General features: G+C 47.7%; 1 protein-coding gene across 15 annotated transcripts in view; it reads left to right on the top strand.

The window, feature by feature from the left end:
- Nucleotides 1-20098, top strand: part of PPP2R5C (protein phosphatase 2 regulatory subunit B'gamma) — a 125966-nt gene that overhangs the window by 35826 nt on the left and 70042 nt on the right. The window contains exon 1 of one of the 15 annotated variants that reach the window (XM_041759340.1): nt 7543-7989. The exons of 12 other annotated variants lie outside the window; for them this stretch is intronic. Coding sequence is in view for 1 of the 3 variants with exons in the window: in XM_041759331.1 (XP_041615265.1) it covers nt 15375-15585 (211 nt within the window). In the remaining 2 variants the exon portion in view is untranslated. Of the gene's footprint in view, nt 1-7542; nt 7990-12932; nt 13079-15351; nt 15586-20098 lie in introns of those variants that run through there. 2 more of the 15 variants (XM_041759334.1, XM_041759331.1) reach the window with 2 other exon arrangements.

Raw genomic sequence — 20098 nt, 5'->3', positions numbered from 1 at the left:
GTTGTTGGTTCATCTTGAAGCGTATCTGTTTCTCTCTCCCTCCCCCACTTAGCTAGCCTTTTCTCGTCTCCCAGTTGGTTTGCCTTTTCACCAGCCTGAAGAAATTAGCGTCATCAATAATCCTGGAGCATGCATGTACCGCGTCCCACTTACAGACTGTGTAAGTCCCTAGTAAGCCCATCACAGGCACCGCCTCCCGGCCTCGCTGGCCCCTGTGCTCATCCTGCAGCTCCCTTTGGTCCACTCTGCTCCACTAAACAGGAGGTCAGCGCCTGCTTAGATCCCTCCTTCCCTCCCCACCCTTGTTAACACTTTCGAAAAAGGTCTTTCTCTTTTTATTTATTTATTTATTTATTTACTTATTTATTTATTTTTGCAAGAGAGGGAGAGAGAGAGAGAGGAGAGAGCGCACACCAGTTGGGGTGAGGGACAGAGGGACAGAGGGAGAAGCAGGCTCACCGCTGAGCAGCTTGCTGACTGAGCCACCCAGGTGCCCGAAAAAGGTCTTTCAGTAATGTTCTGGAAGAATGTTATTTTCAGAGTCAAAGGTACATGATATGTGATTAGTCCCAAACAGGGTGACTTCCCTTGTCATTCCCCTTTAGTTGTGTTTAAATGCAGGTGAGGAATCTGATGCTCTAGAAATTTGACTTCTGAAAGTTTACAGTCTTGTTGTCAGATCCCACTACATTAAATTCCTCTGAATTCCTTTTTTGTGTTGAGATTTTTTTTTAAGATATATTTATTTGAAAGCAGGTGGGGGGAGGGGCAGAGCTCCCTACCCAGCAAGGAGCCTGATGCCAGGCTCCATCCCGGGACCCCAAGATCATGACCTGAGCTGAGCCCAGAGCCCAAGAGTCGGATGCTTACCCATGGGAGCCACCCAGGCACCCCTTGCTGGGATTTCTTATTTGCAATACCCATGGGAGCCACCCAGGCACCCCTTGTTGGGTTTTCTTATTTGCAATAGTATTTGAACTCAGAGGGATCTCAACGGTAACCTTAGATCTTACTGTTGTGTTAATGCTGTGGCGTTTACAATAGAGCTTGAGCTGTTTTAACACTGGCTGATGGGGTTCTTCGGGCTCTCCTTTGTCACTGATGCACGTGAACTTTTGTACTACTTAAGGATTGTCTGCTGGTTGTGTCATTCAGGAGCGATGGGTTCTAATTTCAGTCTTCTGACTTAAAGTTATGAGAATAGTTATGTTTCAGTGGAGGGAACAAGCCCAGTTCTTCCGCATTGCGGGTTCCCCTGTTCATGGTAGGCCTCAAGGAGGAGGAGATGGGGAGGGCATGTGCATGCATGTGGGTTTGCTTTGTCAACAGTTTGGTTTTCTCACCTTCATGGAGTAGATCCATCTGATGACTGTTTTCAGAAATCTGAAGGTGTGAAGGTGCTCAGTCTCTGAGCAGGGCAGGGTTCACAGGTGTGGTCCGGGGGCCCCTGGAGTCCCAGAAATGCTTTCAAGGGATTTACAAGGCCAAAACGGTCTTCACAAGAATGCCAAGGCCTCGTGCCTCTGTCACGGTGTAGCCACGGTGGGTAAAAGTGCTCCTTCCACAGAGCTAGGTGGTGGGTTGTGTTCTATCCTGTGCCCACCAGCCTGACCTCGGAATGTCCTCGATGAAGCTTGACCTGGTTAGTTTTAGGAAGTTTCAATCCCTGCCACCAATCTTGATGTCTGTGATGGACTGCGGAGACCTCTGGCATGCCAGAGCATTGGGGCAGGGGGGCTTGTCTTGAGGAAAACCAAATAGTTATATGAGTTACAAGCTGAACTAGCCACTTTTCAGGCTCAACATTCTTACTTCAAAGAACAAAAGGCAGACAAACGGTCTTGAGAAGTAATGAAGCAAATCAGTCAATTCAAAGGAAACAGCAGTGACATTGATTGTTGCCCATGATAAAATCCAAGCTTGCAAGCAAAAAATAGAATTTTGGAAAACTTGTATCTGCCAACGTGAGCTTGACAGCTCCTCATGCTGATGGTCCTGGTAATATTAACAAATGGAGCTTCTTGATGTTTCCGTGACAGGTCTGCATGACCCCACACACCAATACGTTCAAGCAAGCAAGAAATGATGCTACCAACACATGTAGGCAGAAGAGACATTCAAATGTAGGACTACCATGGGGTTTGGATGTAAAATGTCCATCACTATAGTTTTAGGTCTGTATTGCAAGTAATTTTTGAGAAACTACCATTTGTTGAATATTAGCAGAGACTCAAAGAGGAATAACCACAATTTTTTGAGAAAGTCATCAAAATGCCTCTGTTCTTCAAATAAACATATCTGTGTGAGGGTGGGCTCCTCCCCCCACACACACATACTTCAACCAAAACAGCACATCAAACAAATTGAATACAGAAGCAGAAATGCGACTCTTTTCTGTCCTGTTAAGTCAGACATTAAGAGAGACACAGAAATGTAAAAACAGGTTTTTTTGGGATCCCTGGGTGGCGCAGCGGTTTGGCGCCTGCCTTTGGCCCGGGGCGCGATCCTGGAGACCCGGGATCGAATCCCACGTCGGGCTCCCGGTGCATGGAGCCTGCTTCTCCCTCTGCCTATGTCTCTGCTTCTCTCTCTCTCACTGTGTGCCTATCATAAATAAATAAAATTAAAAAAAAAAATTAAAAAAAAAAAAACAGGTTTTTTTGCTAATTTGGGAGAGAGGTTGTTTTCATAATATTTAAGTTCACACAAAATGAGCCTATTCTTATTGCTTTAAATGAATTCGTAAATATTTTAAACATTCTCAGGGCACCCAGATGGCTCAGTTGGTTAAGTGTCTGACTCTCGGTTTCAGCTCGGGTCATGATCTCAGGGTCATGAGATCAAGCCCCACATCAGGCTCTGTGGTAGGTGTGGAGCCTGCTGAAGATGCTTTCTTCTTCTCCCTCTGCCCCTTCCCCTCCTTTCTCTCTCTCACACACTTAACATGTGTGTGTGTGTGTGTGTGTGTGTGTGTGTGTGTGTGTATATAAACATCTTCTGGTCAATATCAGTAGATGTAACCCACATAATCCAAGCTCTCTAGGGCCCTCTGGACTTTTTAGAATGTACATGGGTCCTAACACCAAAAAAAAAAAAAAAAAAAAAGGAAGCCACTGGCCTAGGAAATCTTTCTACCTTGGGCTGGATGTGACCTTGGCCCTATTTTTACCAGGCCTCTATTTTTTTCTCTCCCCCACCTCCCAAAAAAATCCAAATTAAAGTCAGCCACCTAATGTTGTGAACAGGTCTCCCAGGCCACAGGGACTGGGTAATTGAGCTCAATGCCTGCACCGCAGGTGGCGGCAAAGTAACCCCAGGACACAGAATTCCCTTTCCACCATAGTCTGCTTCCTTGTATCTTTTTTTAATCTTTTTTTTTTTTTAATTTTTTATTTATTTATGATAGTCACAGAGAGAGAGAGAGGGGCAGAGATACAGGCAGAGGGAGAAGCAGGCTCCATGCACCGGGAGCCTGACGTGGGATTCGATCCCGGGTCTCCAGGATCGCGCCCTGGGCCAAAGGCAGGCGCCAAACCTCTGCGCCACCCAGGGATCCCTCTTTTTTTAATCTTTAAAAAAAAAAAATCCATATGCGAAAACTTTAAAATTTTGTTTTATTTACAAATCTGAAAATCTCTCTGGCTTTATCCCCCCCCAGTCAGCCTCCTTCCTTTCATGTCGCCTCAAAGTGAGTTGTTTGGGTTCACAGTGTCTCATTCCAGACGTGCACTCGTGTTCACGTACATAATGTAGTTATTCACAGAAAGTATGAATTTTTTGTTTTGGTTAAGAAAAAGATTGACACGAGCAGTTTTAGAAACGTAAATGTTTTATGGGTTTTTAGTATTTGGCCGCTGTCTATGGTGTTTTGATGTCCTGGAGTAACACTGTTACATTATATCATCCTGTGTATTGTACCTTATATACATATATCGCATAAATTCTAAGTGTGATCTCAGACATCCTTCTGCTAATTGGGTTTAAACTATTGGCCCAGGTGGGCCTCTGGGAGGAACACCCCGTGGAGCATCTACCACATGCCTGGGACTGTCCCAGGGGCCGTCACAGACACTCAACGCCCACAGCCTGGCAGGATAGAAAAGCTCTGGGCTTGTTTTACAGGCATTAGAAACCATCCCCCGAGTGCACCTGACTAAACAGTGAGTGCAAGGCCAGAAGAAACCTCGCGCCTAGAACTTAGGCCACTTCTGCTACACCAGGCTGCCAGAAATGTGGGTTTTTGTTTTTCCCTGCTCGAGACCTGGTCCTGAGGAGACATTTTCCTATAGAAAGCATTGCCGACCCTTCTGTGTTTGCTCTTAAAATATTTCAGTAGAGGTTGGAAACATTGAGGTCATGTTATGTTAGTGGCCCGCCTCTTCCTACCAGAACCCAGAGCTCTCAGATCCAGTCACTTGCTGGTGTCCTTGCCCAAGTCTCTATACCTTCCTGAATCTGCAAATGCCTTAAAGATGCATGAGAAGGGAGCCTGGCTGGTTCAGTCAGGGGAGCGATGCAGCTCTTGATCTCAGGGTCCTGAGTTCGAGCCCCCGTGTTGGGTATAGAGATCACTTAAAAATAGGCAGGTAGGTAGGTAAGTAGATAGGAAGATATGCATGTGATTAAATTACTTATTTTCAAGGATTTTAAAGGTGCTTCCATTTCTGTTCATCTGGTATCTCTGAGGACAAAAGCTTGTCAAGAGAATGAGCAATTTCCTCCCTTTTCTTTATTCTTAGCAGAAATGCTTCGCCTTCGAAAACTTCAGTGACTGTCCAGTGAGTAAGGGTTTTTTAAAACTCTGATAAATCCAGACACTTTTCCTCTTTACAATAAAGTCAGTAATGAATAAAATTGCATTGAAAAGATGTTCATCTTAAAGGTTAACTGAAACTTGTACTTTCAGCCACGTTAAATTTGGGCTGCCCTGAAATTCTTTCCTTGGAGTCCCTGCCCTAAAGCACTCCTTTCTGTCCTTTGTTTTCTGTCCTTTGTTTTCCAGATGAGGCCTTCACAAACTGACCTCCTAAGGCTCCTCACACTTCCTTTGGGTTGACTTTGCTAATTCAAACAATGCAATACCAGGAGCTTGAATCCTGTATTTTTTACCTCTGAATTTTGTGCATCAGTTACATGTGAACATATATCAAAATATTAATCCTGAAAATTTTTGTGCATTTAATTTTGATCTCAGTTGTAATTTTGTGTATTCAATTACACAAACATAGATTGCCCTGCCTACGGAGGTTGGAAAAATACCTTTTGATGGGGAGGGTGTGTTTGAGTGCCTGTGTGCATGAACGCATGTTTATTTAAAGCCTGATATCAGCTTATAAAACCAGTTCAGTCGACAATCTTGTTATTTTAGTATATAGGCTTGATCATTTGCCTGTTTGAGCCTTTTCTCCGTCTGAAGAAAAGGAGAGCCTCCTTTTGAGTGAAATATAAGCTACACTTGGAGCCTCCCATTCCAACCCTCCCCCCAATAATTTTCCACGCCAGACTTCACTTGTGAATATTAAAAACAATAATGACAAAGGGAAGTTTAAGGAGCATGTTCAGGCAAACATTCTTTGACAGAAAAACAAGGGACATCTCAGCCAGTTGATAGCCTTCACTGTGGCACCCACCCAAAGAAACTGAAACTCATGCCCATGGAAATATTTATGCCAATGAGGAGTGTGCAGACCTGAGGCAGGACAGCGCAGGACCTGGTGCAGGTCTGGCGGCTGCTGCCTGCGTGTGCTTTCTTGCGTTAGTCATCTGGTACCCTAAGCATTACTGTCATCCATTTCTTCCGGGGCTTTTCAGAGCTGTGGAGCTGTGAGAAAAAAAATGGTTTAAGGACACCAGTTTAGTAGGAGCAGGCCGGGACTGCCAGCTGCTGCAGAGTGGGCACCGGAGGAGGACACGTAGACTGTTATTGTTTGTCATTAGCACCCAGGAAACTTTTTCATCTTCAAAGCTCCTTGCATGTGTTCATTAACCATCTTCTCTCCTACGAGGCAGCAAAGAGGTATTATTAGGCCCACCTTTACAGCCGTGGAAACCAAAGTAGAAAGGTTCACCGCCTGGCCTGAGGTCCCACAAGGAGTTGGTGACAGACCAGATGAGCACTGGGGTTTTCTGACTCACCGTTCTGGCCTCTCTCGCACCTCTCCGAATGCGCACCAGGGCGGCTCTTACAGGTTCCTCTGTCACCGAGATCCATCTACACGGTACTTTCTGCTCTCGGTTTTTTGTTTTTTGTTTTTTGTGTTTTATCATGGTGTGTGTAGAGTGCAGGGCTGCGGAAGCCAGTGTTGGTTGAGCTTAGGGCATCATCTAGAAAGGAGACACAGATTCTGAGCCCTGAATGTCGGGCTGTACCTTGGGAGGTTGTGGGTCTACGTGAACTTGAACTCAGGGGAGCCTCACATGGGCTCACTTGCTCTCGGCCCAGCCCAAAGCTCCTACTGGAGAAACTCGGATTGACCATTTTCCACTTGGTTTAAGGACCTCACACATCCTGAGACACTCAAATGTGAGGTTGCATTTTCAACAAAGGCAACAGAAGTGATTTCAGTGCTGAACATAAACTTACTACTGGTGAAGATTCCTCTTGAGTAATTCTTACAGTTTAGTATGAAATTGCATCTATCGTCCTATTAATAATAGTATATATAGTATGAGGGTCTGGATGGGGAGAGGCCTGTTTTATCTGAAAACTTGGTATAGTATAGGCATTTGTCCAAGGGGAAACAGTAGTAAAGACAACTCTTTCTTGATGATGTATACAACCGAGGGGATGTTTATGTTGTAGTAGAAAAACAGTCTATGAACTCAAGTTCCTCATTTTCATAAAGCTCTGCAAATGTTTCCTTCCTCGTTCTTGGCTTTCAAGTACTCTGTATGTGTGCTCTTGTTGATACAAGCAGTGTGGCCGCCCTACATCCTTTGTTGTACCGAAGGGGGCTAAAATTAAGACTAAAAATTGTTAGTGAAATGAGTTCATTTCAGAAGGGAGGAAACCTTTATGGAGTATACCTAACACAGAAAGAACAACAAAATTTCCTCTTGACCTCCTGCCTCATGTCCATCTAAAACTGTGTTTCATTCCTTTGGCAAATATTTAGAAATCACGCCTTGGGTGCTTGGCAGTATACAGGGTGTTGGGGGTGCTTGTCTACACCTGCTTCAGTCAGGCATGCAGGAGGGTAAGCAGGCCTAGTGGGCAGGACAGGGCCCCCCAGGAGAAGTGACACCTGGTAAGCCCATCGGTGGCCCCCAGACGCTGCTGGGGGCCGGGGGATTAGTTGACACACTAGAGAGTATGTTGGGATATGGGGTATGGCTATGTGGTGAGAGAAATCTGAGAAGAGGGCTTCTATCAAATAGCATCTCTCTATGGACTGGTTAGTGGAGAGCGTCAGAGGTCAGAGGGATCGAGGGGAAAGAGGGGAAAGGCGGGACACTCTTGTCAGCCCATGGGGGAGGGAGGAAGGCCTCAGGGTGCATTCCTGGGGTTCCGTAGGGAAGCTCAAAGGGCAGACAAACTAAAAGCGATACCTTTGGTGAGGAAATCTGAGGGTTTTCACCATGAGTGTGTGTTTGTGTGTGGATTCGAGCCATGCGAACGTATTACCTACTCAAAAATTTAAGAACGGGCATAGCATTAAAAGTGGAGGCTTTATACTGATGCCTGACCTTCTCAGATACTGGGGCTGCATTTTTCTGTGCCTTTGAAGTTACTGCTATGCATTTAGTCCGCTCACTGGAAAGCCAAAATCACGGATTTGTGCTGTGCCTTGGCCAGAACTGAACTCTGCTGGTGCTTCTCCCCAGGGGCACACTCTCACCCTTGCCTGGCCCCTTGCAGTGTGCACCCCTATTCATGAAGACAGCAGAGCACGAGGGTGCAGGTGGATCGGCAGGTCAGTCATCCCCTAGCCTTCCAGCCAGGGGCTCGCTCACGGCCTGTCACGCTGGTTGGTTATTGCATCTCATTAGGTGAGTGAACTGGTTTTGCTCTATTTCAGACCCTGTCACTGTGCGGTCAGCCCTGTTCCTTTCTTACGTGTGAAATGATAAGGCTATCAAAACCAGATCTGCTGAAACCCAGATGTTCGGGGTCCTCTTCAGCACATAGGGCTTTCAGAAGGTTCTAGGGAGGGAGGGGAATTTGAGAAGGAACCTGGGGACGGTAGGGCACGATGGCTTTGGTTTACCTGGTGGCACCAGAGGGGAGAAGGGGACGCCTCTGCCAGAAATCCCCGGGGGAACCAGTGAGGTGGGAAGCATGAAGATTGAAGAGGAGCTGACCTAGCATTGGTGACGTGCTGAGGGGCCTGAAAGATGCAGGTGGAAGTGACAGTCGTGACTTTGTCACCGCACAGTCTTTGTGGACCTGGACCCAGACGGCGGTCCCTTATCATGGCTGGAGTTTGCAAATATTTACTGCCAGTCTGTAGGTCATCTTTTCACTTTCTTGATGATCTCATTTCCAGCTCAGGAGTTTCTAATTTGGGCGAAGTCCAGTTTATCTGATGTGTCTTTTGCTACTTGTGGTTTTGGTGCTAAGATCTAAGAAACCACCACCTAATCCAAAGATTTGCTCCTATGTTTTCTTCGAAGGGTGCTGTGATCATAGTTGGTCTTTGATCCATTTTGAGTTAATTTTTGTACGTGGTATTAGGTGAGGTCCAACCTCTTTCTTTTGCAGGTGGCATCCAATTTTCCTAGCACCATTTGTTGAAAAGACCATCCTTTCCCCCCCATCAAATGGACTGGCATGCTTGTTAAAAATCAATGGACCGTAATGTGAGGGTTTATTTCTGGACTCTCTGCTGTTTCCGTTGGTCTGTATGTCTGCCGCCTTGATTACTGTAGCTCTGTCAGAAGTTTTAAAATCAGGAAGTGGGAGTCCTCCAGCTTTGTTCTTCTTTTTCAAAATTGTTTTGTATTCAGGGTCCCGTGTTTCCATGTAAATATTAGAACCAGTTTGTTCGCCCTCCTGGCCTCTCTGCAGCCCCGTCTGGCCTGGAGTTGGTCAGATCAGGATAGCCCCGTCCACACTCTCCCTGGCGGCTCCTCTGACTCTGAGCCAGGACAGCCCACTCTTAGCAGAGTCTGGGGCCTTGGCCTGACTCATGGCTCGGTCCTTGAAGAACCCCCAAAGTGTTGAAGTCTCTGAAGTCTCAGGTTTTATCCTAAAAAGCTTGGAATTTTGTATTCTATTTCATTATCATTAGAGTTAATGTGAAAGCGTTTAGCACGATTTAACTGCATCGTCAAACCGATACTCCAGGAAGTGTGTCATGTTTATCCTGTGGCTTTGCGCACCCCCCAGGTTGCATACCCCAGTTTAAAAGGCCAAGTTCGGGAGAACCTGCCTGTCAGAGCTCTGGTATTTATTTGTAAAGGTTGTTGCTTTGGCTGCGTGCTGTGTAACCTCTCCAGACCGCAGGCTGGCATCCGTCCACACTGGGTGAAGTGGCATTCCCTGATTTACAGTATGTTGATGTATTTTGCAAAGCTACCGTCCTTCTTGATTCTTGAGCTAGATTTAGATCTTATCATTCTTCACCGTCAAAAAGATTCCTTCTTAGAGGAAGAAATCCACCTCGTTCCTCAGGTTGTCTTTGTGGGGGAGCTCCCTTGGGCCAGGGAGCATGCGTACGTAGTTTAGCTGCATTCACGTGCACCCAGGATAGTGGCCCAGGATCAGTCATTCCCAAAAGCCTGTGCCCCTCTCTCCCAAGGCTCTCACCTGTCCAAGGCAAAAACCAAGGTGATGTAATGTTGCTTTTTAATAAGGCTACATTTTTTTCAATTTACAGGACTCTCCTTCATTCTAAGATTTGTCCTCTGTGCTATTAAAATATCTTTTCTGAAAAAAAAAAAATATCTTTTCTGTTGGGAATTTTTTTTTTTTAACTTTCTTCTTTGTCAGGGTGGTAAACCAACGTCTATCATGAAGATTCTTTGTGAAATTTTACCAGTTTGTGAAATCCTAACTCCAGAGCATCATTTTAAGCCACAAATATCCAATTTTTACCTTGTTTACATTTGGGATTACCATGTAATATTAGGCAATTCGTGTAACTTAAATGCTCATCTTAAAAATATTTCTTTTATATGAAACATCTGGTCTAGGCAAATTCATAGAGGCCGGAAGCAGATTAGAGGTTGCCAGGGATGGAGGGCGGGGAGTGAGGCGCAATTACTGGAAGGGGTGAAAAGGTGTGGGAACGGGAAAGGGTGGCTGCACGTCGTGAGCACACCTCATGCTGCTGAGGGTAGTTGCACACTTTATTTATTTATTTTTTTTTAATTTTTATTTATTTATGATAGTCACACAGAGAGAGAGAGAGAGGCAGAGACACAGGCAGAGGGAGAAGCAGGCTCCATGCACTGGGAGCCCGACGTGGGATTCGATCCCGGGTCTCCAGGATCGCGCCCTGGGCCAAAGGCAGGCGCCAAACCGCTGCACCACCCAGGGATCCCAGGGTAGTTGCACACTTTAAAATGGCTGGTTGGATGTCCTGTGACTGCACCTCCAATTTCTAAAAGCCCACTCCACTCACTGGTGTCATTATGTAGGAAGCCGGAGGGCGGGAGGGGGTTATGTGAATCCAGGTGAGTGTGGGCCACACACTCCCCCGCGCCGTGTGCTGTGCTTTCGTGCTTCCACGTGTCATCATCCAGAGCTGACAGGTGGACAGACTTTCTGCTCTGGGACAGCAGGAAGGTTTGTTCTAACCCTGCACCCAGACTTGAAGGTACTCTATATGCTCACCTCAGAAACAATACATCTTCTCCAACTTCTTGCCGCCTTTCACCCTGGAAAGCCGAAGTTTTGAAATCACCTCCTGGAGAAATCCAAATAAAGTTTCTGGTATTGCTCCTTTCGGTGGCTGTGTTCCTAGTGTTGACTGGGACGCCGGCCACCATGCTAAAGGCAGCTGGTTGACTTCTGTCCTGTAAACCCTGGAAGGGGAGGAGCGTGGGATTTGGCCTCCTCACTCCCACCCCCAAAAAGAAGGGACCAGGAAAGGAAAGGCCCTACATTATTTTTAAGGGAGCAAGAATTCTTATGAATTCTGAGTACGATATTTTTTTAAGACATTCTCTTGGGATCCCTGGGTGGCGCAGCGGTTTGGCGCCTGCCTTTGGCCCAGGGCGCGATCCTGGAGACCCGGGATCGAATCCCACGTCGGGCTCCCAGTGCATGGAGCCTGCTTCTCCCCCTGCCTGTGTCTCTGCCTCTCTCTCTCTCTCTCTCTGTGACTATCATAAATAAATAAAAATTAAAAAAAAAAAAAAAAGACATTCTCTTCTTGCTGCTTCCAGAAATGCTGGGCTAGGGCCCTGGCTGCCCTTGAGGATCTAGGGCGACCTGAACACTCACTACTGTCCAGATTTCTTAGTTTCCTGAAAGAAAGCTTGTCACCTTAACCTCTGTTAAAGTATGGATTATGCTTTACTTAGAACAGATCTCTTTTAATATTCCATTTAATTGGAACTTCTCAAGGAAGATGGTTTTTCCACTGAACTTTGACTCACTCCATCTGTGAATGTTTGTGCTTCGTTGACGTTTCGATGGGTTTCCACGCATCGCCCCTGGTGGCAGAGGGCCAGGTGGGGCACTGGGGTCCTGCAGGGGGTCGGAAGGGACCATAGCTCTGCATGGCGGTTCCTCACCCCCACCCCCAGCACCCTTGGAGGCGCCTTCGGATTGCACTTGTCTGCGGGGCTCTATCTCCGTAATTTCCTTGTTTGCAGTATTGACTTGGTGCTCCTAGAAATCCAGCACTGGCTTGGTGCCCATGGTGACAACAAGGGAAAGTTCTCGAGAAGTGCTTGTGTTTAGCCCCCACCTAGCTGGGAGCTAAACGCTGGGCCCTCCTGCCCGGGATGCTGGAGCAGAAACGGGACCCGTTTGCTCCTGTCGGGGGGGCCTCAGAAGCCGTGAGTGCCGTGTGCGTCAAGCAAGCACCTGCCTTCAGCCTGTCGTCGATGCAGAAGCTCCCGTTGTTTGGCTTTCTGACCCAGAGGACATCCGAAGTGGAATCCCTAAATGTGCCCAGGTGTTCTCCCGCCCTGCCCAGGGCTCAGTACCTGCCAGTCCACAGGAGAGCAGGTTTCCAAATCCATCCATTGGCATCTTGCCACCCCTGTAACCTTTTATTCCCATGAACCACCGCCGCCACCACCACCACCACTCCCCGTTATCCCTGGCAGCTACGTGGGATTGATGAGCCACACACGGCTCTCCCGACACGAGAGCAGGGATGGCACTCACAAGGGATGATCTACCCCAGGACTAAACAGAGCCTCAGTGTGGCTTTGAAAGCTCTGACCTGATTTGGTCCCACTTGGTGGCCGACGACAGGCCCAGAGTGTTAGCAGTGTTGCTATCAATCCTGGAAATAGTCTTTTTTTTTTTTGTAAGATATGTGAATGAAGTGTTGGTGTCTTCACCAAAAGGTGGCACCTAAGGGTTCTGAGGAAATAAATGTATAGACCCTATGTACAGACTTGTGTATAAACAACTTTTGTATATACATAGAGGGTAGCTTTTTTTAACTTATACAGCTGTACATAAAAGTAGCTGATACTAGTTAAGCCTGTGTCAACATTTTTTTTTTTCCACTTGTACATTTGGGACTTTTTCTTTTGGTTGATTAAAGTTGCATATGCTAAGTGTGTGAATGAAAAAAAAAAAAAAAAAAGCCTTGGGTGGCCAAGGGCTGGCCCAGAGCAGAGAAAATGGGCCCACGCATGGTCTCCCTTAGGGAGGGACCCGGCAGTTTTGTCTGTGCCCTGAGCGTGCGTCCCAGCCAATACCTAGCAAAGGCACGTAGTCAAAACAGGACGTAATGGCATTACTCTATTGAAAAGAAACCCGATTTCTGCTGAGTTGGGTCAGGGTATTAGCGGTTGTATCCGATGCTTGTGTTCACAGGTGTAGGTGGAAAATGCAAGTCTATAACTATAAAGCAGGGCCACAAAGATAAGGAAGCCGGTGAAGGAAGGTGGGAAGAAAACAGAAGTCCCTGGGATGGAAACTCACATGCCAGTGACACTCAAGCCACAGGTGCCATGGGGTGAGGGGAGGGAGAGCCGCTGAGCAGTCATGAGGACGGGTTTGGGGCGTGGGGGGTTTTGGCAGAGCAGACTGCGCGGGGCAGGGGGGATTTGAGGAACTGGCAGGGGTGGCGGTAATGGGGTGCAGCGGTTGGGTGCATGGCTGTCTCACCGTTGGCGTGTTCATCTGGCACACGCCTCTCAGCACTCCTGTGTCCATACCTGCTACACACCGGTGAAGAGTGTAAAGGCCAGCAATCCGTGTGCAAATACGGCGCCGTGCACACGTGCAGGAAGTAAGCCTCGCTCAGCTCTGGGCAAGAGAGGTGTGGTGTGGTGGCGTTCATTTGTTTAACCACTAATGAAAGAGGGTTCCTCTTCTTGGTATCTGGGATGTCTCAATGTATATGAGATGTGCTTGCATATTTTGGGGGGTGTTACTTATATTTTGGCTACCTCTAAAAATGTGATGTGGCCTAAAGTAATAGAAAATATGCAACAGTCTATTAAAGGGAAAAAAGGGACTAGAAGCCACTGTGGAGGGCCAGTTCCGCTTCTGAGTGGAGTTGTGGAACATGGTTTCAGGAAACTTATATGACTGATGGGCATAGCCTCTTTTTAAGCTGCCTTTTGGCTCGTGATACTAAAACCATTGCAGGTGAACCCAGGAAGATGTTCCCCTTCCTGTCCGTTTATTAGATGGAACAGTCCTCCAGACAGTGGTACATTCCCAAAATAAGGAGATTTAGCTAGCTGCTTACACTGGCTAAAGTTGAGCTTAATTTGTCCAAAAGCAGTCTTATTTTTGAAGCAGTATTTTTTTTTAAGATTTTATTTATTTATTCATGAGAGACAGAGAGAGAGAGGCAGAGACACAAGCAGAGGGAGAAGCAGGCTGCATGCAGGGAGCCTGATGTGGGACTCAATCCCAGACCCCGGGATCATGCCCTGGGCCGAAGGCAGGCGCTAAACCACTGAGCCACCCAGGGATCCCTGGCAGCGGTATTATGACAGAAATTGAGGCAAACCTTAAAAAGAAGTAGCTACTTGGGGGACACCTGAGTGGCTCAGTCAGTTGAACATCTGACTCTTGGTTTCAGCTCAGGTCATGATCTCAGGGTTGTGAAATCGAGCCCTGTGTCAGGCTCCCTGCTCAGCACAGAGCCTGCTTGAGAGCCTGTCTCTCTCCCCTTCTACCCCTCCCCACATCTCCACCTCCCCCGTGGGTGTGGTCTTGCACAAGCACATGTGTGCACTCTCTCTCTCACAAATAAATCTTTAAAAATTAAAAAAAAAGTGACTACTTGGTAGCTGGGGTGGATGGAGAGGCTCTTGCACGGGGTCCTAAGGAGTTTCTGGTTGTAGAACCAGAGACCACCAGGGGGTCCGTGGAGGCTGGGAGGTGGTGGCCATCTGGTCTCCGTGCAGCAGTGACAGTGAGCTAGGATGACCTTCTTGCCTCCTACTCAGGACAGTAGGTGGAGGCCTCAAAGCCTGCACTTTATGGAGTGATAAGCATCAACTTAGAAATCCATAAATAAGGCAAAAGATGGGGGAGTTCTCATTTTGTTCTCTCCTTTATGCTGTGGGGCAGTCCCGATTCCTCCCAAGTGTGGTAGGTCCACACTGCTGGTGGCACAAGAGATGATCCAAGTGATGCAGCGTGGGACATCATTTTAATGGTTATACATTAACGAGTATAAAAATATATAATTAGCATGTCAAATCCATGATTTCCTGGGTTATTATTGCCGAGGACAGAGCTCAGTCAAAATTATGTCTGTTTAAAGAAAAACGCCAGGTAATAGCATAATTCTGCACAGACGTGGCAAGATCCAGAAGGCGTCTGTGAGTGAGTGGGCCCCCTCCGAGTTCATTCCAACAACGCGCTCCCCCGTGTCTTCTGTTTGGCTCCAAGCGCAGTGAGCACAGTGGAGCTGGCCCATGGAGGCTGGAGGGTGGCCTCCACCCTGACCCCGGCCTCCCTGCCGCCTCCCAGCCTCCGCCGTCACAGCCCCCCGGTGCCCTCCTTCGCAGATAACTGCCCTGCGTGTCTCAACTTTTGCTCAGTGGTGTGGCTCCAGCAAGTTACGTAACCTGCTGAGTAACCGTTTCTTCATTTGCAAAATGGGAATAATAAATCTCCCTCACGAAACATTGTGGGCATTCAGTGACAGGAGGGGTGAGAGGACTTGGCACCGAGTCTGGAGCAAAGTGGCATCAGACACGTCCGGGGAATGATGATTAGATCTGCTGGCTCCGCCCCGTGTTTGCAGATCCAGATTCCAGTTGGTGAAAATTGATTGATGGTAGCTTCAGCGTTTAGGACAAAAGCTTTGATGTGGCCAAAGTATTGTCCCCAGGTCAGGATATTTATTCGTGGCCCGAGCTGCCTGGGAGTGCGGCCCAGGTGTCACCAAAACCCACAGCCTGAGCAGCGTCTGTGGCTGATGGAGGGGCCAGCAGGCGCCGCTACCACTGGCCGGAGTTGGGGTGTTCATCCGTGCGAGCAAGGAGGTGAGCTCCGCTCTAGAACCGCTCTCACCTCTGGTGGTTCGGAGTCAGCCCGCTTGTTCTCACCGGAGCGGATGTTTTAGGAAGATAGGGTCACAGCAGGTCAGCTGGGAGAGTTCTAGACTGTGTGCGGGTGACAGAGTGCCCCGAAAGGATTGATTTAATTACGTGGTTTGATAATTCTTCAGGAGCTACCTCCCGGGTAGCCCACCCTTCTCAATCCTGGCTCCGATCATCTAGCCCCAGAGAGCCCTCCCTTACGTCCCTTACGTGCATTCGGTATCTTCTGGAGAGCACACAGTGAGAGCAAGTAAAAGGGCCGGAGTTGGATTTCCATCTCTGTTAACTGTCAAGTCTGTTAACTGTTCCAACATAGAATTTTCTCGTGAGATGGTTCTAAGAATCAGGCAGCGTGATGTTTGTAAATACGCTGTCTAAAACATCAAAGTACTATAAATAACGGTTTTGTTTTAAATTTCACTCCAGTATGACCGGGAGTGCTTTTGGTTTTGACTTCCCGTCCTCGCTGAATCCAAAGATTGAGGATGGCCTCTTCCTCTGGTTGCCCAACTGTGGCCCGGCCGGGTGCCTGCAGCACATGTGAAGGGTCCCCTGGGAGCCCGAGCAGCAGCGGCCCGTGCACCTGGCCCTGGAGCTACTGAGGCCCGTTTCAGGACCAAGTGGTCTTTTCGGTCAAGATGAGAAACAGTCTTCCCCCCAAAAGAGGAGGTGTGGAAAGATCACGACAGTAAGTGGCCCTTGGCTTGGGCACCTGAGAGTCGCTGCTGACACCCCAGGGGCCACCCGTAACTGACGGAGTCTGAGGAGGTGTTTTCCTGTCCGGCTCAGGCGACTGTTCCAGGGGAGAACTCTCTTCCCAGACTCGGCGTCTCGTAGGTGAAACCTCAGAGGCCCGCTGCCAGTCCTGGCTGTGAGCCTCGTAAAATTGTGGGGTCCCATAATGTGAGCTTAACGCTCGAGGGCGGTCAGGTTGCTTGGGGCATTTGTACAAAGAATTTATGCATTAAGATACCACCGTGTTCTTATCGGCAATCTGGATGGGGTTAGAGGAGTGAATCTGCATTACACGCTGGGCAAACCAGAAATTAGCCCTATAATTGACTGCTACCACCCTTTCCTCTCCCAAGACAGCTGCCAAAAAGCTCTGAGAAAAAGTCCTGAAATCTTGGAGATTCACTTTCTTAACTTTAGCTTGCCTGTGAGCACATGACAAAGAAAGCCTCAGAGAACGGGTAGGTCTGGCAAGATCTTCTGTTTTGCTTTCCTTTCTTGCCAGATTCCTGGAGAAACATTTTACTTTTAGGCGTGCATTCAAAGCACATGCACAGTAAGGAAAAAAATGCAGCCCCTGTCTTTTGACTCCAGCCTGGCTGGTGGCCTGGGAAGACCGTACCTTCTAGCACAGAGAGCACGGTCCCTTGGCCTAGACCTTCCAAGGAAGACTGTCTGGAAGATGCAGCAGGTGACCATGTTCATGGCCAAGGGGGCCGGGGGACAGCGGGCCTGGGGAAGAGCCCGGGGTCTGGACATGGGCCGAGAGCTTGTAGGTGAATTACACCACGGACCTGAACCGTCTGAACTTCACCCTGGCGTCCAGCTTGGGGCACATTTTGCAGTCTGCTGAGTATTCAAGAGAAGGAAGAATTGATGATTTGGATTTGGGTGGGTAGTAATGTTACCAAGTCAGACTTGGAGCTAAGGCAAAATCCCATTTAAGTTTGTGTAAAGGGTTCCTTTAACCATCCCACCTTCTCCTCCATGCTACCGGCTAATGGGGAACTTGGCCCACATCAAAGTTACATGTACTAGGCACCAGTGATTTTAATTCACAGATCTTTTTTTTTTCATCGAGGAGCTCTAAGTCCTTAGGATATTTTTTTTCAGGTTTCTGAAGTCTCCTGGGGCCACAGACACAGGCTTTATCTGGAGCAGGGGCTATGAGGCCATGCTGCTCCCTGGACGGGGTAAGCAGCGTGCAGGCGACCACCCTGGGAGGTTTGGAAGGGCTGCTGGCCAGCTGGACAGTGCCAGTGTGGAGGCCAGAACTGTCCCCTCGCCAGGGAGCTGCTTGTTTCCCGGAGGCCGTTGAGAGACTCTGAAACCACACTGCCCTGGCTCAGACACCAGCCTGTCCCTTTGACCTCTTGTTCATGTCGCAGGAAGAATAGCAGCCCCTTGGTGTGGTGCTACGAGCATCCGAGGGCTTGGAGGAGTTAGAGGGATACCTAGCCCATAGTAAGTACTCAGGGTGGTGAGCTGTGTTCCTTAAAACGATCAAAAGTGAAAATAATATAGAAAGTAAGACAAGATACAGTGGGGAGATGAGATTTTCAACATGTTTAAGGAGATTCTTCAATCCTAGAGCAAAAATAAGAAGCTGAGACTTCCAGCAAAAAAGCAACTGACATGCTCTATGCGTTTGAGGCTGCAGAGCCGACAATGTGTTGCCTGAACTGTGGGCAGAGAGCTGCGGGCTGGGAGTCCCCTGCCATGCAGCTGCTGCAGAGAGCACAGGCATGCAAGCCCAACCGTGGCAGTGGTCGGGGGCTCCCCTGCCTGTATCTTTCCTGCGCTCCAGACCTGCAGGTCGTGAGACCAGCATCAGAGCACCTAGGTCACGCACACCCTCGTAGCTAGTGTTTGTGACATTGGTCAGTTGTTATTGCAAATGGGTCATTTTGTTATTTTGGAAATTTTTATCTCAAGTATCGGAAGATAGTTTTTTGTTTTTTTTTCAAAATGCTATTTAATCTGAATAAATTTATTGAACTATATCTCAATGCCAAATATCTAGCTGAGGTATTGCACACATTTTTCTAGGTGACCAAAATTTAAGATCATTTCCATAATTTTTTGTATTTCCATAATTTTATTTTTTTTGTTTTTTTTTTTAAGATTTTATTTATTTATGCATGAGAGACACAGAGAGAGACAGAGACAGAGACACAGGCAGAGGGAGAAGCAGGCTCCATGCAGGGAGCCCGACGTGGGACTCGATCTCGGGACTCCAGGATCACACCCTGAGCCGAAGGCAGGCGCTAAATTGCTGAGCCACCCGAGGATCCCCATGTATTTCCATAATTTTAAAAGTTACATTTACCTTTATATATGCATTGTTTGCATTATTATATATATCGTGTATGTTACAATATTATATATTTTATATACACAATTTATATATACGTATGTTCCTGTATATAACAAACACGGTTCATCTAACTTTGGCTTTAAATCCTAATATGAGATGGATAAAATGTAATAGGGTATTATTAAAAAGAAGATAAGGGATATGCTAGACCCAAAAGAAAAGTAGGGAGCATGTCATTAATAGCAGGTGAAGCTCAATTCAAGGCAAAAAAGCATCACTGAGACAGAACTGCTTCGCCAAGCCAGCCACGGGGTCCCCAGATAGCAGAACCACCAGGGACGTATGTGTTCTAGATGACGTAACCTTAAGAGCTGGTGGGACTCTAAGACAGAATAGATAAGGCGGGTGGTGGTGGGAGACACGGCCAGACCACATGGCCCGTCCAGGGTCAGGTGGTGACGACACGCGGTAGCCATGAGCCAGGAGAGGCTTCCGGAGACAGGTGGTCACAAGGTTGTGCGTTTAACATTTAGTTCCCAGGGAAAACCTCTGCGGTTTCCAAAAAAAATTGAAATAAGTAGAAACCGTAGGCTGTCATCATAATGCAGTAAAAACCGCACTAAATACAGAGTGAATGAACCAAGACACTAAAGAGGAAGAGGCCACTGAGGAGCAGGTTTTGGAGGCATAGCCACGGCGTGCAGGGACAAGAGGGTGACAGGGAGAGCTGGGGCTAGCCTGGTGACAAAGAGGAGAGAGACCAGAGTCGACAGCAGGACATGCTCCATGGGAAAACGCAGGCGCGTCTCCGTACGCCCGAGGGTGGCATCCAGTGAGACTCAACTTCTTTTCTCAGCTGCTGGTTTGTTCATTTAAACTTTCTGAAATAATCCCAAATGTATAGCAGAGTGAAGGACGGTGTAAAGAATTTCCTTTATCAGGACGCCTGGGGCACTCAGTCGCTTGAGCATCCCACTCTTGATCTCAGCTCAGGTCTTGATGTCAGGGCCATGAGTTCAAGCCCCGTGTTGGGCTCCACACCCAGTGTGGAGCCTGTTTGAATTAATTACTTTCCTTTATCAGTGTTGCCCACTTTCCCCACATCTGCACATCTGCTCTGTCAGGTCTCGCACGTGTGTATTTATTGTCAGGGTGGGGGGGACTCCTTTCCCACCTTCACGGGGGGAGGACAGACCCCAGGTGCAGGGCCATCCATCCCTTTGGGTTCTTGTCATCTTTGCTTCTTGGTCCTATAATTTCTCACTACTTTAACTGCTTACAGTTGCCCTTTAATCAGAGTCTTTGTATATGTATTTGTTGTTTCAAGCTTTTCTTGCTGCTCCAGTGGGAGGTCGGCTGTTACCTACTCCCCCGTTCCCAGAAGCAGAGTCCCTCATGGGACAGGAG

Source organism: Vulpes lagopus, chromosome 6 (assembly GCF_018345385.1).
Source record: "Vulpes lagopus strain Blue_001 chromosome 6, ASM1834538v1, whole genome shotgun sequence".
NCBI classification, from domain to species: domain Eukaryota; kingdom Metazoa; phylum Chordata; class Mammalia; order Carnivora; family Canidae; genus Vulpes; species Vulpes lagopus.
Note: the sequence above shows the minus strand (reverse complement) of the source record. Positions and strands in the feature narration are given on the sequence as shown.